Source organism: Scyliorhinus torazame, chromosome 1, assembly GCF_047496885.1.
Source record: "Scyliorhinus torazame isolate Kashiwa2021f chromosome 1, sScyTor2.1, whole genome shotgun sequence".
In the NCBI taxonomy this organism is placed as follows: domain Eukaryota; kingdom Metazoa; phylum Chordata; class Chondrichthyes; order Carcharhiniformes; family Scyliorhinidae; genus Scyliorhinus; species Scyliorhinus torazame.
The window spans coordinates 419,482,201-419,502,817 of NC_092707.1; the positions used below are offsets into that span (position 1 = coordinate 419,482,201).

A 20,617-nucleotide genomic window follows, 5' to 3' on the forward strand; every position below is an offset into this window, starting at 1 on the left:
GTACTGGGGGCTGGAGTGTAGGAGCTGGACCCTCTCGACCAGGGGGTCGGACTTATGGCTCCTGACGTGTTTGCGGAGCAGGACGGGCCCCGGTGTCTTCAGCCAGGATGGAAGCGAGGCCCCGGAGGTGGATTTCCTGGGGAAAACAAATAGGCGGTCATCAGGGGTCTCGTTTGTGGCCGTGCAAAGTAGGGACTTAATACAGTGGAGTGCGTCGGGGAGGACCTCCTGCCAGTGGGGAACTGCGGGATTCCTAGACTGTCGGGTCAGGAGGACGGTCTTCCAGACCGTCGCGTTCTCCCTCTCCACCTGCCCGTTTCCCCTGGGGCTATAACTGGTGGTCCTGCTCGAGGCGATGCCCTTACTGAGCAGGTACTGAATCAGTTCGTCGCTCATGAACAACGAGGCCCGGTCACTGTGACCGTACGTGGGGAAACCGAACAGGGTGACGGTGGCCGCGGTCATGTCGGGGCAAGGGATTGCAAAGGGGAAGCGGGAGAACTCGTCAGTGATGTTGAGGAAATATGTGTTGCAGTTGTTGGAGGGGAGGGGCCCTTTGAAATCGATACTGAGGCGCTCAAAGGGCCGGGATGCCTTTACCGGGTGGGCCTTATCCAGTCGATAGAAGTGCGGCTTGCACTCCGCACAGATTGGGCAGTCCCTGGTCATGGCTCTGACCTCCTCGGTGGAGTAGGGCCGGTTGTGGGTCTTGATGTAGTGGAGAAGCCGGGTGACCCCCGGGTGACAGAGGTCATCGTAGATAGCACGGAGTCGACCATCTTGCGCACTGTGCCGCGGGACAGGGCATCTGGGGGCTCGTTGAGCATCCGAGGACGATACACTATATCGTAGTTATAGGTGGAGAGTTCGATCCTCCACCTCAAGATCTTATCATTCTTGATCTTGCCCCGCTGCGTATTGTCGAACATGAAGGCAACCGATCGTTGGTCAGTGACGAGGGTAAACCTCCTACCAGCGAGGTAGTGTCTCCAGTGCCGTACGGCTTCCACTATGCTTGGGCTTCCTTTTCGACTGAGGAGTATCGAATTTCGGAGGTGGTGAGGGTTCGTGAAGAAATTGCTCCTGGCCTGCCTGCCTGATTGAGGGTAGCGGCGAGGGCGACCTCTGAGGCGTCGCTCTCCACCTGGAAGGGGACGGACTCGTCCACCGCGCGCATCGCAGTTTTGGCGATGTCCGCCTTGATGCAGCTGAAGGCCTGGAGGGCCTCAGCCGCCAGTGGGAAGGTGGCGGCCTTGATTGGTGGGCGTGCTTGTCCACATAGTTGGGGATCCACTGGGCGTAATATGAAAAGAACCCGAGGCACCTCTTCAGGGCCTTGGGACAGTGGGGAAGGGGGAGTTGCAGGAGGGGGCGCCTACGGTCGGGGTCGGGTTCTAGGACCCCGTTTTCCACGACGTAGCCGAGGATGGCTAGACTGGTTGTGCGGAAAACGTATTTCTCCTTGTTGTAAGTGAGGTTAAGGGTTCGGGCGGTTTGGAGAAATCTCTGGAGGTTGGCATCGTGGTCCTGCTGATCGTGGCCGCAGGTGGCGACGTTGTCCAAGTACGAAAATGTGTCCCGCAGCCCGCACTGGTTCACCATTCGGTCCATCATTCTTTGGAAGTCCGAGACCCTGTTTGTGACGCCAAAGGGGACCCGGAGGAAGTGGACGAGGCGGCCGTCTGCCTCAAACGCCGTGTAGTGGCGGTCCTCCGGGCGGATTGGGAGCTGGTGGTACACAGACTTCAGATCCACCGTGGAGAACACGCGGTAGTGTGCGATCTGATTCACCATGTCCGCTATCCGGGGGAGGGGGTACGCATCGAGTTGCGTATACTGGTTTATGGTCTGGCTGTAGTCTACAACCATCCGGTTCTTTTCCCCGGTCCTGACCACCACCTGAGCTCTCCAGGGGCTATTGCTGCCTCGATGAACCCCTCCCTCCAGAGCCGCTGGACCTCGGACCTGAGAAACGTCCTGTCCTGGGCACTGCACCGCCTGCTCCTGGTGGCGACTGGTTTGCTGTCGGCGGTGAGGTTTGCGAAGAGCGGGGGAGGGTCGACCTTTAGGGTCGCAAGGCCACATACGGTGAGTGGGGGTAGGGGCCCGCCGAACTTCAGGATCAGGCTCCTGAGGTTATATTGGAAATCCAGTCCCAATAGGAGAGGAGCGTAGAGGTCGGGGAGTACATAAAGTTTAAAATTGCCGTACTCGGCGCCCTGTATTGCGAGGGTTGTGGTAGTGCACCCCCGGACCTGCACCGAGTGCGACCCGGAGGCGAGGGAGATGGTTTGATGTGTCGGGAAGATCGGGAGCGAGCAGCGTCTTACCGTGTCTGGGTGAATGAAGCTCTCGGTGCTCCCGGATGCGAAGAGGCAGGGCGTTTCGTGTCCGTTTACCCGGACGGTCATCATAGAGCTCCGGAGGTGTTTGGGTCAAGGGTGACCGCGCGGAGTTGCGGGTAGTCGGCGTGGTCGGAGGTGCTGGGTCCAAGATGGCAGCTCCCGTCAGTCGCACGTGGGTCGCCCACGTTGGGTGGGTTGGAAGATGACTGTCCCCACGGACTACACGAGACCGATGACGCGTCCGGGGGGGGGGGGGGGGGGGGGGGGGGGGCGGAGTCGGCAGACACGCTGCCACACTGCGGGGTCTGCGGGCCGGTGAGTCTGAGGGTCGGGCCCCAACATGCGACATCATAGGTAATACCTTACAACGGTCCATAGGGGGAGCCCACATGAGCAACAGCGTAACACAGATATGCACCTGGTGAATTGTTCCAGCAACACATTCACCACAATCTGACAAACCTCAAGATTGGTTTTCTCCAGAGAAGCGAGCCGGTCATCATTTCAAAGTCTGTCCGACAGGACATCCCTGATCCCCACACACTGCTGTAAATCCCTGATCCCCACACACTGCTGTAAATCCCTGATCCCCACACACTGCTGTAAATCCCTGATCCACACACACTGCTGTAAATCCCTGATCCCCACACACTGCTGTAAATCCCTGATCCACACACACTGCTGTAAATCCCTGATCCCCACACACTGCTGTAAATCCCTGATCCACACACACTGCTGCAAATCCCTGATCCACACACACTGCTGTAAATCCCTGATCCACACACACTGCTGTAAATCCCTGATCCACACACACTGCTGTAAATCCCTGATCCCCACACACTGCTGTAAATCCCTGATCCACACACACTGCTGTAAATCCCTGATCCACACACACTGCTGTAAATCCCTGATCCACACACACTGCTGTAAATCCCTGATCCTCACACACTGCTGTAAATCCCTGATCCACACACACTGCTGTAAATCCCTGATCCACACACACTGCTGTAAATCCCTGATCCACACACACTGCTGTAAATCCCTGATCCACACACTGCTGTAAATCCCTGATCCACACACACTGCTGTAAATCCCTGATCCACACACACTGCTGTAAATCCCTGATCCCCACACACTGCTGTAAATCCCTGATCCACACACACTGCTGTAAATCCCTGATCCCCACACACTGCTGTAAATCCCTGATCCACACACACTGCTGTAAATCCCTGATCCACACACACTGCTGTAAATCCCTGATCCCCACACACTGCTGTAAATCCCTGATCCCCACACACTGCTGTAAATCCCTGATCCACACACACTGCTGTAAATCCCAGATCCCCACACACTGCTGTAAATCCCTGATCCACACACACTGCTGTAAATCCCTGATCCCCACACACTGCTGTAAATCCCTGATCCGCACACACTGCTGTAAATCCCTGAACCCCACACACTGCTGTAAATCCCTGATCCACACACACTGCTGTAAATCCCTGATCCACACACACTGCTGTAAATCCCTGATCCACACACACTGCTGTAAATCCCTGATCCCCACACACTGCTGTAAATCCCTGATCCCCACACACTGCTGTAAATCCCTGATTCACACACACTGCTGTAAATCCCTGATCCCCACACTGCTGTAAATCCCTGATCCACACACACTGCTGTAAATCCCTGATCCACACACACTGCTGTAAATCCCTGTTCCACACACACTGCTGTAAATCCCTGATCCACACACACTACTGTAAATCCCTGATCCCCACACACTGCTGTAAATCCCTGATCCCCACACTGCTGTAAATCCCTGATCCACACACACTGCTGTAAATCCCTGATCCACACACACTGCTGTAAATCCCTGATCCCCACACACTGCTGTGAATCCCTGATCCACACACACTGCTGTAAATCCCCGATCCCCACACACTGCTGTAAATCCCTGATCCCCGCACACTGCTGTAAATCCCTGATCCACACACACTGCTGTAAATCCCCGATCCCCACACACTGCTGTAAATCCCTGATCCCCACACACTGCTGTAAATCCCTGATCCACACACACTGCTGTAAATCCCTGATCCACACACACTGCTGTAAATCCCTGATCCACACACACTGCTGTAAATCCCTGATCCACACACTCTGCTGTAAATCCCTGATCCGCACACACTGCCGTAAATTCCTGATTACCACACACTGCTGTAAATCCCTGATCCCCACACACTGCTGTAAATCCCTGATCCACACACACTGCTGTAAATCCCTGATCCGCACACACTGCCGTAAATTCCTGATCCCCACACACTGCTGTAAATCCCTGATTCACACACACTGCTGTAAATCCCTGATCCACACACACTGCTGTAAATCCCTGATCCACGCACACTGCTGTAAATCCCAGATCCACGCACACTGCTGTAAATCCCCGATCCACACACACTGCTGTAAGTCCCCGATCCACACACACTGCTGTAAATCCCTGATCCACACACACTGCTGTAAATCCCTGATCCACACACACTGCTGTAAATCCCTGATCCACACAAACTGCTGTAAATCCCTGATCCGCACACACTGCTGTAAATCCCTGATCCACACAAACTGCTGTAAATCCCTGATCCCCACACACTGCTGTAAATCCCTGATCCACACACACTGCTGTAAATCCCTGATCCCCACACACTGCTGTAAATCCCTGATCCCCACACACTGCTGTAAATCCCTGATCCCCACACACTGCTGTAAATCCCTGATCCCCACACACTGCTGTAAATCCCTGATCCACACACACTGCTGTAAATCCCTGATCCCCACACACTGCTGTAAATCCCTGATCCACACACACTGCTGTAAATCCCTGATCCACACACACTGCTGTAAATCCCTGATCCCCACACACTGCTGTAAATCCCTGATCCCCACACACTGCTGTAAATCCCTGATCCACACACTGCTGTAAATCCCTGATCCCCACACACTGCTGTAAATCCCTGATCCACACACACTGCTGTAAATCCCTGATCCCCACACACTGCTGTAAATCCCTGATCCACACACACTGCTGTAAATCCCTGATCCCCACACACTGCTGTAAATCCCTGATCCCCACACACTGCTGTAAATCCCTGATCCACACACACTGCTGTAAATCCCTGATCCACACACACTGCTGTAAATCCCTGATCCCCACACACTGCTGTAAATCCCTGATCCACACACACTGCTGTAAATCCCTGATCCACACACTGCTGTAAATCCCTGATCCACACACACTGCTGTAAATCCCTGATCCCCACACACTGCTGTAAATCCCTGATCCCCACACACTGCTGTAAATCCCTGATCCCCACACACTGCCGTAAATCCCTGATCCGCACACACTGCCGTAAATTCCTGATCCCCACACACTGCTGTAAATCCCTGATCCACACACACTGCTGTAAATCCCTGATCCACACACACTGCTGTAAATCCCTGATCCACACACACTGCTGTAAATCCCTGATCCCCACACACTGCTGTAAATCCCTGATCCACACACACTGCTGTAAATCCCTGATCCACACACACTGCTGTAAATCCCTGATCCACACACACTGCTGTAAATCCCTGATCCACACACACTGCTGTAAATCCCTGATCCACACACACTGCTGTAAATCCCTGATCCCCACACACACTGTAAATCCCTGATCCACACACACACTGTAAATCCCTGATCCCCACACACTGCTGTAAATCCCTGATCCACACACACTGCTGTAAATCCCTGATCCACACACACTGCTGTAAATCCCTGATCCACACACACTGCTGTAAATCCCTGACCCCACACACTGCTGTAAATCCCTGATCCACACAAAGTGCTGTAAATCCCTGATCCACACACACTGCTGTAAGTCCCCGATCCACACACACTGCTGTAAATCCCTGATCCACAAACACTGCTGTAAATCCCTGATCCCCACACACTGCTGTAAATCCCTGATCCACACACACTGCTATAAATCCCCGATCCACACACACTGCTGTAAATCCCTGATCCCCACACACTGCTGTAAATCCCTGATCCCCACACACTGCTGTAAATCCCTGATCCCCACACACTGCTGTAAATCCCTGATCCACACACACTGCTGTAAATCCCTGATCCACACACACTGCTGTAAATCCCTGATCCCCACACACTGCTGTAAATCCCTGATCCCCACCCACTGCTGTAAATCCCTGATCCACACACACTGCTGTAAATCCCTGATCCACACACACTGCTGTAAATCCCTGATCCACACACACTGCTGTAAATCCCTGATCCACACACATTGCTGTAAATCCCTGATCCCCACACACTGCTGTAAATCCCTGAACCACACACACTGCTGTAAATCCCTGATCCACACACACTGCTGTAAATCCCTGATCCCCACACACGCTGCTGTAAATCCCTGATCCCCACACACTGCTGTAAATCCCTGATCCACACACACTGCTGTAAATCCCTGATCCACACACACTGCTGTAAATCCCTGATCCACACACACTGCTGTAAATCCCTGATCCCCACACACTGCTGTAAATCCCTGATCCCCACACACTGCTGTAAATCCCTGATCCACACACACTGCTGTAAATCCCTGATCCACACACACTGCTGTAAATCCCTGATCCCCACACACTGCTGTAAATCCCTGATCCCCACACACTGCTGTAAATCCCTGATCCACACACTGCTGTAAATCCCTGATCCACACACACTGCTGTAAATCCACTGATCCACACACACGGCTGTAAATCCCTGATCCACACACACTGCTGTAAATCCCTGATCCCCACACACTGCTGTAAATCCCTGATCCCCACACACTGCTGTAAATCCCTGATCCCCACACACTGCTGTAAATCCCTGATCCACACACACTGCTGTAAATCTCTGATCCACAGACACACTGTAAATCCCTGATCCCCACACACTGCTGTAAATCCCTGATCCACACACACTGCTGTAAATCCCTGATCCCCACACACTGCTGTAAATCCCTGATCCCCACACACTGCTGTAAATCCCTGATCCACACACACTGCTGTAAATCCCTGATCCACACACACTGCTGTAAATCCCTGATCCACACACACTGCTGTAAATCCCTGATCCCCACACACTGCTGTAAATCCCTGATCCACACACACTGCTGTAAATCCCTGATCCACACATACTGCTGTAAATCCCTGATCCCCACACACTGCTGTAAATCCCTGATCCACACACACTGCTGTAAATCCCTGATCCACACACACTGCTGTAAATCCCTGATCCCCACAATCTGCTGTAAATCCCTGATCCACACACACACTGTAAATCCCTGATCCCCACACACTGCTGTAAATCCCTGATCCACACACACTGCTGTAAATCCCTGATCCCCACACACTGCTGTAAATCCCTGATCCCCACACACTGCTGTAAATCCCTGATCCACACACACTGCTGTAAATCCCTGATCCGCACACACTGCTGTGAATCCCTGATCCACACACACTGCTGTAAATCCCTGATCCCCACACACTGCTGTAAATCCCTGATCCACACACACTGCTGTAAATCCCTGATCCCCACACACTGCTGTAAATCCCTGATCCACACACACTGCTGTAAATCCCTGATCCACACACACTGCTGTAAATCCCTGATCCCCACACACTGCTGTAAATCCCCGATCCACACACACACTGTAAATCCCTGTTCCACACACACTGCTGTAAATCCCTGATCCCCACACACTGCTGTAAATCCCTGATCCACACACACACTGTAAATCCCTGTTCCACACACACTGCTGTAAATCCCTGATCCCCACACACTGCTGTAAATCCCTGATCCACACACAAGTAAATCCCTGATCCCCACACACTGCTGTAAATCCCTGATCCACACACACTGCTGTAAATCCCTGATCCACACACACTGCTGTAAATCCCTGATCCACACACACTGCTGTAAATCCCTCATCCACACACACTGCTGTAAATCCCTGATCCACACACACTGCTGTAAATCCCTGATCCACCCACACTGCTGTAAATCCCTGATCCACACACACTGCTGTAAATCCCTCATCCACACACACTGCTGTAAATCACTGATCCACACACACTGCTGTAAATCCCTTATCCACACACACTGCTGTCAATTCCTGATCCACACACACTGCTGTAAATCCCTGATCCACACACTGCTGTAAATCCCTGATCCCCACACACTGCTGTAAATCCCTGATCCCCACACACTGCTGTAAATCCCTGATCCACACACACTGCTGTAAATCCCTGATCCACACAGTGCTGTAAATCCCTGATCCCCACACACTGCTGTAAATCCCTGATCCCCACACACTGCTGTAAATCCCTGATCCACACACACTGCTGTAAATCCCTGATCCACACACTGCTGTAAATCCCTGATCCCCACACACCGCTGTAAATCCCTGATCCCCACACACTGCTGTAATTCCCTGATCCACACACACTGCTGTAAATCCCTGATCCACACACACTGCTGTAAATCCCTGATCCACACACACTGCTGTAAATCCCTGATCCACACACGCTGCTGTAAATCCCTGATCCCCACACACTGCTGTAAATCCCTGATCCCCACACACTGCTGTAAATCCCTGATCCACACACACTGCTGTAAATCCCTGATCCCCACACACTGCTGTAAATCCCTGATCCACACACACTGCTGTAAATCCCTGATCCACACACACTGCTGTAAATCCCTGATCCCCACACACTGCTGTAAATCCCTGATCCACACACACTGCTGTAAATCCCTGATCCACACACACTGCTGTAAATCCCTGATCCACACACACTGCTGTAATTCCCTGATCCACACACACTGCTGTAAATCCCTGATCCACACACACTGCTGTAAATCCCTGATCCACACACACTGCTGTAAATCCCTGATCCACACACACTGCTGTAAATCCCTGATCCACACACACTGCTGTAATTCCCTGATCCACACACACTGCTGTAAATCCCTGATCCACACACACTGCTGTAAATCCCTGATCCACACACACTGCTGTAAATCCCTGATCCACACACACTGCTGTAAATCCCTGATCCACACACACTGCTGTAAATCCCTGATCCCCACACACTGCTGTAAATCCCCGATCCACACACACACTGTAAATCCCTGTTCCACACACACTGCTGTAAATCCCTGATCCCCACACACTGCTGTAAATCCCTGATCCACACACACACTGTAAATCCCTGTTCCACACACACTGCTGTAAATCCCTGATCCCCACACACTGCTGTAAATCCCTGATCCACACACAAGTAAATCCCTGATCCCCACACACTGCTGTAAATCCCTGATCCACACACACTGCTGTAAATCCCTGATCCACACACACTGCTGTAAATCCCTGATCCACACACACTGCTGTAAATCCCTGATCCACACACAATGCTGTAAATCCCTCATCCACACACACTGCTGTAAATCCCTGATCCACACACACTGCTGTAAATCCCTGATCCACCCACACTGCTGTAAATCCCTGATCCACACACACTGCTGTAAATCCCTGATCCACACACACTGCTGTAAATCCCTCATCCACACACACTGCTGTAAATCCCCGATCCACACACACTGCTGTAAATCCCTGATCCACACACACTGCTGTAAATCCCTGATCCACACACACTGCTGTAAATCCCTTATCCACACACACTGCTGTAAATCCCTGATCCCCACACACTGCTGTAAATCCCTGATCCACACACACTGCTGTAAATCCCTGATCCCCACACACTGCTGTAATTCCCTGATCCACACACACTGCTGTAAATCCCTGATCCACACACACTGCTGTAAATCCCTGATCCACACACACTGCTGTAAATCCCTGATCCACACACGCTGCTGTAAATCCCTGATCCCCACACACTGCTGTAAATCCCTGATCCCCACACACTGCTGTAAATCCCTGATCCACACACACTGCTGTAAATCCCTGATCCCCACACACTGCTGTAAATCCCTGATCCACACACACTGCTGTAAATCCCTGATCCACACACACTGCTGTAAATCCCTGATCCCTACACACTGCTGTAAATCCCTGATCCACACACACTGCTGTAAATCCCTGATCCACACACACTGCTGTAAATCCCTGATCCACACACACTGCTGTAATTCCCTGATCCACACACACTGCTGTAAATCCCTGATCCACACACACTGCTGTAAATCCCTGATCCACACACACTGCTGTAAATCCCTGATCCACACACACTGCTGTAAATCCCTGATCCACACACACTGCTGTAAATCCCTGATCCCCACACACTGCTGTAAATCCCCGATCCACACACACACTGTAAATCCCTGTTCCACACACACTGCTGTAAATCCCTGATCCCCACACACTGCTGTAAATCCCTGATCCACACACACACTGTAAATCCCTGTTCCACACACACTGCTGTAAATCCCTGATCCCCACACACTGCTGTAAATCCCTGATCCACACACAAGTAAATCCCTGATCCCCACACACTGCTGTAAATCCCTGATCCACACACACTGCTGTAAATCCCTGATCCACACACACTGCTGTAAATCCCTGATCCACACACACTGCTGTAAATCCCTGATCCACACACAATGCTGTAAATCCCTCATCCACACACACTGCTGTAAATCCCTGATCCACCCACACTGCTGTAAATCCCTGATCCACCCACACTGCTGTAAATCCCTGATCCACACACACTGCTGTAAATCCCTGATCCACACACACTGCTGTAAATCCCTCATCCACACACACTGCTGTAAATCCCCGATCCACACACACTGCTGTAAATCCCTGATCCACACACACTGCTGTAAATCCCTGATCCACACACACTGCTGTAAATCACTGATCCACACACACTGCTGTAAATCCCTGATCCACACACACTGCTGTAAATCACTGATCCACACACACACTGCTGTAAATCCCTTATCCACACACACTGCTGTAAATCCCTGATCCCCACACACTGCTGTAAATCCCTGATCCACACACACTGCTGTGTATCCCTGATCCCCACACACTGCTGTAAATCCCTGATCCACACACTGCTGTCAATTCCTGATCCACACACACTGCTGTAAATCCCTGATCCACACACTGCTGTAAATCCCTGATCCCCACACACTGCGGTAAATCCCTGATCCCCACACACTGCTGTAAATCCCTGATCCACACACACTGCTGTAAATCCCTGATCCACACACACTGCTGTAAATCACTGATCCACACACACACTGCTGTAAATCCCTTATCCACACACACTGCTGTAAATCCCTGATCCCCACACACTGCTGTAAATCCCTGATCCACACACACTGCTGTGTATCCCTGATCCCCACACACTGCTGTAAATCCCTGATCCACACACTGCTGTCAATTCCTGATCCACACACACTGCTGTAAATCCCTGATCCACACACTGCTGTAAATCCCTGATCCCCACACACTGCGGTAAATCCCTGATCCCCACACACTGCTGTAAATCCCTGATCCACACACACTGCTGTAAATCCCTGATCCACACAGTGCTGTAAATCCCTGATCCCCACACACTGCTGTAAATCCCTGATCCCCACACACTGCTGTAAATCCCTGATCCCCACACACTGCTGTAAATCCCTGATCCACACACACTGCTGTAAATCCCTGATCCCCACACACTGCTGTAAATCCCTGACCCCCACACACTGCTGTAAATCCCTGATCCACACACACTGCTGTAAATCCCTGATCCCCACACACTGCTGTAAATCCCTGATCCACACACACTGCTGTAAATCCCTGATCCACACACACTGCTGTAAATCCCTGATCCACACACTGCTGTAAATCCCTGATCCCCACACACTGCTGTAAATCCCTGATCCCCACACACTGCTGTAAATCCCTGATCCACACACACTGCTGTAAATCCCTGATCCACACAGTGCTGTAAATCCCTGATCCCCACACACTGCTGTAAATCCCTGATCCCCACACACTGCTGAAAATCCCTGATCCACACACACTGCTGTAAATCCCTGATCCACACACTGCTGTAAATCCCTGATCCCCACACACTGCTGTAAATCCCTGATCCCCACACACTGCTGTAATTCCCTGATCCACACACACTGCTGTAAATCCCTGATCCACACACACTGCTGTAAATCCCTGATCCACACACGCTGCTGTAAATCCCTGATCCACACACGCTGCTGTAAATCCCTGATCCCCACACACTGCTGTAAATCCCTGATCCCCACACACTGCTGTAAATCCCTGATCCACACACACTGCTGTAAATCCCTGATCCCCACACACTGCTGTAAATCCCTGATCCACACACACTGCTGTAAATCCCTGATCCACACACACTGCTGTAAATCCCTGATCCACACACACTGCTGTAAATCCCTGATCCCCACACACTGCTGTAAATCCCCGATCCACACACACACTGTAAATCCCTGTTCCACACACACTGCTGTAAATCCCTGATCCCCACACACTGCTGTAAATCCCTGATCCACACACACACTGTAAATCCCTGTTCCACACACACTGCTGTAAATCCCTGATCCCCACACACTGCTGTAAATCCCTGATCCACACACAAGTAAATCCCTGATCCCCACACACTGCTGTAAATCCCTGATCCACACACACTGCTGTAAATCCCTGATCCACACACACTGCTGTAAATCCCTGATCCCCACACACTGCTGTAAATCCCTGATCCACACACACTGCTGTAAATCCCTGATCCACACACACTGCTGTAAATCACTGATCCACACACACACTGCTGTAAATCCCTTATCCACACACACTGCTGTAAATCCCTGATCCCCACACACTGCTGTAAATCCCTGATCCACACACACTGCTGTGTATCCCTGATCCCCACACACTGCTGTAAATCCCTGATCCACACACTGCTGTCAATTCCTGATCCACACACACTGCTGTAAATCCCTGATCCACACACTGCTGTAAATCCCTGATCCCCACACACTGCGGTAAATCCCTGATCCCCACACACTGCTGTAAATCCCTGATCCACACACACTGCTGTAAATCCCTGATCCACACAGTGCTGTAAATCCCTGATCCCCACACACTGCTGTAAATCCCTGATCTCCACACACTGCTGTAAATCCCTGATCCCCACACACTGCTGTAAATCCCTGATCCACACACACTGCTGTAAATCCCTGATCCCCACACACTGCTGTAAATCCCTGACCCCCACACACTGCTGTAAATCCCTGATCCACACACACTGCTGTAAATCCCTGATCCCCACACACTGCTGTAAATCCCTGATCCACACACACTGCTGTAAATCCCTGATCCACACACACTGCTGTAAATCCCTGATCCACACACTGCTGTAAATCCCTGATCCCCACACACTGCTGTAAATCCCTGATCCCCACACACTGCTGTAAATCCCTGATCCACACACACTGCTGTAAATCCCTGATCCACACAGTGCTGTAAATCCCTGATCCCCACACACTGCTGTAAATCCCTGATCCACACACTGCTGTAAATCCCTGATCCCCACACACTGCGGTAAATCCCTGATCCCCACACACTGCTGTAAATCCCTGATCCACACACACTGCTGTAAATCCCTGATCCACACACACTGCTGTAAATCACTGATCCACACACACACTGCTGTAAATCCCTTATCCACACACACTGCTGTAAATCCCTGATCCCCACACACTGCTGTAAATCCCTCATCCACACACACTGCTGTGTATCCCTGATCCCCACACACTGCTGTAAATCCCTGATCCACACACTGCTGTCAATTCCTGATCCACACACACTGCTGTAAATCCCTGATCCACACACTGCTGTAAATCCCTGATCCCCACACACTGCGGTAAATCCCTGATCCCCACACACTGCTGTAAATCCCTGATCCACACACACTGCTGTAAATCCCTGATCCACACAGTGCTGTAAATCCCTGATCCCCACACACTGCTGTAAATCCCTGATCCCCACACACTGCTGTAAATCCCTGATCCCCACACACTGCTGTAAATCCCTGATCCACACACACTGCTGTAAATCCCTGATCCCCACACACTGCTGTAAATCCCTGACCCCCACACACTGCTGTAAATCCCTGATCCACACACACTGCTGTAAATCCCTGATCCCCACACACTGCTGTAAATCCCTGATCCACACACACTGCTGTAAATCCCTGATCCACACACACTGCTGTAAATCCCTGATCCACACACTGCAGTAAATCCCTGACCCCCACACACTGCTGTAAATCCCTGATCCACACACACTGCTGTAAATCCCTGATCCCCACACACTGCTGTAAATCCCTGATCCACACACACTGCTGTAAATCCCTGATCCACACACACTGCTGTAAATCCCTGATCCACACACACTGCTGTAATTCCCTGATCCCCACACACTGCTGTAAATCCCTGATCCACACACACTGCTGTAAATCCCTGATCCACACACACTGCTGTAAATCCGTGATCCACACACACTGCTGTAAATCCCAGATCCACACACACTGCTGTAAATCCCTGATCCACACACACTGCTGTAAATCCCTGATCCACACACACTGCTGTAAATCCCTGATCCACACACACTGCTGTAAATCCCTGATCCACACACACTGCTGTAAATCCCTGATCCACACACACTGCTGTAAATCCCCGATCCACACACACTGCTGTAAATCCCTGATCCACACACACTGCTGTAAATCCCTGATCCACACACACTGCTGTAAATCCCTGATCCACACACACTGCTGTAAATCCCTGATCCACACACACTGCTGTAAATCCCTGATCCACACACACTACTGGACTCTTCATGGCCTCTGAAGCAGATTGTCCCTGAACCCAATCACATGAAACTAGCCAGTCCAGTGCGAGTCTCCACGGAAACTGGAAAACTGCTGAGAATTCCACTAATCTTGGTCATGTCCACCCGGCACCCAGACTCCGCTGCCACCCTACACCCCTGGGTGCCCTCAACCCCTGGTATCTATCTCCATTAGATACAAACAGCAAAAGAGAGAAAGTTCCTTGGCCTTCTCCTCACTGCCCTACTTGTCACAGTGACGTGTGTTTACAATGATGTACAATCCTGGGAGTGATCAGCTCTATACAATGGGAAAGAAATATATTCCATTTACGTAGCACCGCTCACATCCTTCAGACAAGCAGTTCATTTTCAAGGTGCTGACTATTGTGAAGTTGGAACATTTGGCAGTCAGTTGATGCACATCGAGCTCTCACAAAGCAATGGGATAAATGAGCAGACCGCCCATTGTGTGATGTTGGACAATCAGCCGAGATTGAGGCTCAGTCTCCAGAGTGGGTGTGGAGCTGCGTTCCCAATGGCCACTGTGGGTCTCGAGGAGGAAAGTCCCGACTGGCCGGCCTCCTCAATCGATGTCCGGAATGACCAATCCAAGTGGGACTCAGCCTGACGGGTGCTCTTTGGTGTCCAAGAGCAATTTCACAACGTTCCACATGAAATGCCAATGCTTACGCTGAAAGGATTCTGGATTCAGGAGAAATCTTGGGAATGGATCCTGCTGGACTGGAAATTCCGGAATATTCAGCACAAATAGAATAGTTGAGAGGGACTGAGCAGATACAGGAATTATCACGCGGGAGCGATTCCTGGTTGTCTATCACATGCTCAGGAAGAAACTGTGTGAATTCACATCCACATTGAACAAGACACATCAGAGCTCACTGAACAAACTGAGACACATACTCACCCAGAGCGACACAGAGGGACAGGGCCAGAGCCAGGAGCATCTTACACATCATTTCAGAATAAAGATCCTGTTCCTCGAGACTCGGTCATTTGCATTAACAACCGTGCAGCAAAGTCAGGAAATATTAATGTTCCAAACATGACTCCAGGAAGGGGAGGAGCTAATAGGAGGGTGACAAATTCTCACATTCACGGCTTCGCTCACACGACTGGAGCTGAGCTGAGGTTGGGAGGAAGGAAGTTACTCAATAGCATATCAGAATACTGGGTAAACTCAGCAGGTCTGGCAGCATCTGTGGAGAGAAAAACAAAAAGGATCAGGAGGGAGGAAAAAGGTCACAGTTGGAAGTTGTTGAAATAAATATTGAGCCCTGAGGGCTGTAACCTGCCCAATCGGAAGGTGAAGTTCTGTTTCTCCAGTTTGTGTTGGGCTTCACATTGCAACAGGCCAAGGACGGACAGGTGGACATGAGAGCCAGGTGCTGAGCTGAAATGACAGCGACAGGAAGGTTGGGTCATTCTTGCAGACTGAGTGAAGGTGTTCCGCAAAGCGTTTAGTCTCCCCAATGTTGTTTCGAGTGGTGTTCCACAGGGCTGCGTGTTGGGACCTGACTGTTCTCGTGAAATATTAGCGATTTGGACGTGAATGCGAGGGGCACTATTGGGAAATTTGCAGACGACACAAAGATTGGCTGAGTGGGGGACAGTGGAGAGGATTGCTACAATCTCCACAATGATATAGATGGGTTGGTGGAGTGGGCGATAAAGTTGCCGATGGAATTTCACACCGAGAAGTGAGAGCTCGTGCATTTAGGGAGGTCAAACAGTTGTAGGGAGTACACAATAAATGGGAATATACTAAGAGGGCTAGATGGAGTGAGAGAGCTTGGTGTACAGATACACAGGTCCCTAAGGCAGCAGTTCAAGTAGAAACATAGAAGATAGGAGCAGGAGGAGGCCACTCGGCCCATCGAGCTGCTCCGCCATTCATTCTGATCCTGACGTGGCGATGCCGGCGTTGGACTGGGGTGGGCACAGTAAGAAGTCTTACAACACCAGCTTAAAGCCCAACAGGTTTGTTTCGAATCACTAGCTTTCGGAGCGCTGCTCCTTCCTCAGGTGAATGAAGAGGTGGGTAGATCCTCTCCACTTTGAGCCGGCAGTTTGCGGTGTCGATGGTAGCCATGGTCATTTTGATCATCCAGCTCAATAGCCTAATCCCACTTCTCCCCATAGCCTTTGACCCCCTTCACCCTCAGCGCGATATCTAACTGCTTCTTGGAAACAAAATATTTTTAACTCAACTACTTCCTGTGGGAGTGAATTCCACAGGCCGACCACTCTCTGGGTGAAGAAATGTCTCCTTATCTCGGTCCGAAATGGTCTCCCCCGTATCCTCAGACTGTGCCCCCTGGTTCTGGACACCCCCACCATCAGGAACATCCTTCCTGCATCGACCCTGTCCAGTACCCCCCACCATCGGGAACATCCTTCCTGCATCGACCCTGTCCGGTCCCCACCACCATCGGGAACATCCTTCCTGCATCGACCCTGTCCGGTCCCCACCACCATCGGGAACATCCTTCCTGCATCGACCCTGTCCGGTCCCCACCACCATCGGGAACATCCTTCCTGCATCGACCCTGTCCGGTCCCCACCACCATCGGGAACATCCTTCCTGCATCCACCCTGTCCGGTCCCCCCCACCATTGGGAACATCCTTCCTGCATCGACCCTGTCCAGTCCCCCCCACCATCGGGAACATCCTTCCTGCATCCACCCTGTCCGGTCCCCCCCACCATCAGGAACATCCTTCCTGCATCGACCCTGTCCAGTCCCCCCCCACCATCGGGAACATCCTTCCTGCATCGACCCTGTCCAGTCCCCCCCACCATCGGGAACATCCTTCCTGCATCCACCCTGTCCGGTCCCCCCCACCATTGGGAACATCCTTCCTGCATCGACCCTGTCCAGTCCCCCCCACCATCAGGAACATCCTTCCTGCATCTACCCTGTCCAGTCCCCCCCACCATCGGGAACATCCTTCCTGCATCGACCCTGTCCAGTACCCCCCACCATCGGGAACATCCTTCCTGCATCGACCCTGTCCGGTCCCCACCACCATCAGGAACATCCTTCCTGCATCTACCCTGTCCAGTCCCCCCCACCATCAGGAACATCCTTCCTGCATCTACCCTGTCCGGTCCCCCCCCACCATCGGGAACATCCTTCCTGCATCTACCCTGTCCAGTCCCCCCCACCATCAGGAACATCCTTCCTGTGTCAACCCTGTCCAGTCCGGTTAGAATTTTATAGGTTTCCATGAGATCCCCCCTCATTCTTCTGAACTCCAGTGAATACAATCCGAACCGATTCAACCTCTCCTCGTACGACAGTCCCGCCATCCCTGGAATCAGTCTGGTAAACCTTCGCTGCACTCCCTCGAGAGCAAGAACATCCTTCCTCAGAGAAGGAGACCAAAACTGCCCACAATACTCCCGGTGTGGCCTCACCAAGGCCCTGTATAATTGCAGCAACACATCCCTGCTTCTATACTCGAAACCTCTCGCAATGAAGGCCAACATACCATTAGCCTTCTTTACCGCCTGCTGCACCTGCATGCTTACCTTCAGTGACTGGTGTACGAGGACACCCAGGTCTCATTCACATTCCCCTCTCCTAATTTATGGCCATTCAGATCATCGTCTGTCTTTTGGATTCTCCGGTCGCCGACGCCAAAATCGAATTCTGCGATGGGCCAAAGAATCCCCGTTCACGACCAAGTCGGGGGCGGCGCAGTTTTCGCAATGCTCCGCCCTCTCCAAAGCGCCGGACTTGGAGAGTCCGCCAGACGCTTGACCGCTTGCTCTGGCCACTGCCTGAGGCCCATCACCCCGATGGTCCATCCCTGACCGTCCGGGTTCCCGACGGCGTGGGACTCTCATAACCTCACCCATCGGGAACTCGGCGTGACAGCTTCGGACTCAGTCCCGCACCTCCACAGTCGGGGGAGGGCCGTTCCGCGGACAGGGGGGACTTTATCAGGGGCTGGGGGCACTGTTGGGGGTGGTCCGGGACTTGCGAGCCAGCCAAAGGGGGGGCAGTATTTTGCAGGCCGGAGCATGGCCACGGACCCGGCAGTTCTCTGGACCATATCGGCAGCTAGATCCGGGTGTTCTACACTGCCGTCCTGCTAGCCCCGAGCCAAACGGAGGATTGGGGCCGTTTTGCGCCAAAGTTTCAGGTGTAAAATGCCACCGTTCCCATGCCAGCGTGAGGACATAGCCTCACAAACAGAGAATCCAGTCCCACGTTTTTGCTGCATAAGTGGATAACCTCACATTTATCCAAATTATACTGTATCTGCCATTCATTTGCCCACTCACTCAACCTGTCCAAATCACACTGAAGTATCTCTGCATCCTCCTCACAGCTCACCCTCCCACACAACTTGGTGTCAGCTGTAAATTTGGAGATATGACATTTTTTTCTAAATCATGAATATATATTGTGAATAGCTGGGGTCCCAGCACCGATCCCTGTGATACCCCACTAGTTACTGCTGGGGTCCCAGCACCGATCCCTGTGATACCCCACTAGTTATTGCTGGGGTCCCAGCACCGATCCCTGCGGTACCCCACTAGTTACTGCTGGGGTCCCAGCACCGATCCCTGCGGTACCCCACTAGTTACTGCTGGGGTCCCAGCACCGATCCCTGCGGTACCCCACTAGTTACTGCTGGGGTCCCAGCACCGATCCCTGCGGTATCCCACTAGTCCCTCCTGCCAATTTGAAAAAGACCCGTTAATTCCTACTCTTTGTTTCCTGTCTGCCAACCAGTTTCTATCCATCTCAATACACTGCCCCAATCCCATGTGCTTTAATTTTACGCTAATCTCTTAAGCGGGACTTTGTCAAAAGCCTTCTGAGAGTCCAAATATATCATATCCACTGTCTCCCCCTCGTCACCTCTCCTGGTTACATCCTCAGAGAATTGCAGTCGATTTGTCAAGCATGATTTCCCCTTTGTAAATCCATGCTGACTCTGCCCAATCCTGCCACTGGTTTTTGAGTGCTCTGCTGTAAGATCTTTGATAATGGATTCTAGAATTTTTCCCACTACGGACATCCGGCTTCCTGGTCTATAATTCCCTGCTTTCCCTCGACCTCCCTTTTTTCGACAGGAGTTACATTAGCTTCCCTCCAATCTGCAGGAACTGTTCCGGAGGCGAGAGAATCCCGGAAGGTGACCACCAATGCATCCACTATTTCCAGAGCCACTTCCTGAAGTTCTCTGGGATGTAGATTCTCAGGCCCTGGGGATTTATCAGCCTTCAATCCCATCAATTTCCCCAACACCATTTCTCG

General features: G+C 51.7%; 1 protein-coding gene across 1 annotated transcript in view; it reads right to left on the bottom strand.

The window, feature by feature from the left end:
- The window catches only part of LOC140428647 (junctional adhesion molecule C-like), a 148,594-nt gene extending 132,151 nt beyond the window's left edge, over positions 1–16,443 (bottom strand). The window contains exon 1 of the mRNA XM_072515329.1: positions 16,251–16,443. Coding sequence (XP_072371430.1) covers positions 16,251–16,302 — 52 coding nt within the window. The 5' untranslated portion in view covers positions 16,303–16,443. The remainder of the gene's footprint in view (positions 1–16,250) is intronic.
- Between the last annotated feature and the right edge of the window lie 4,174 nt (positions 16,444–20,617).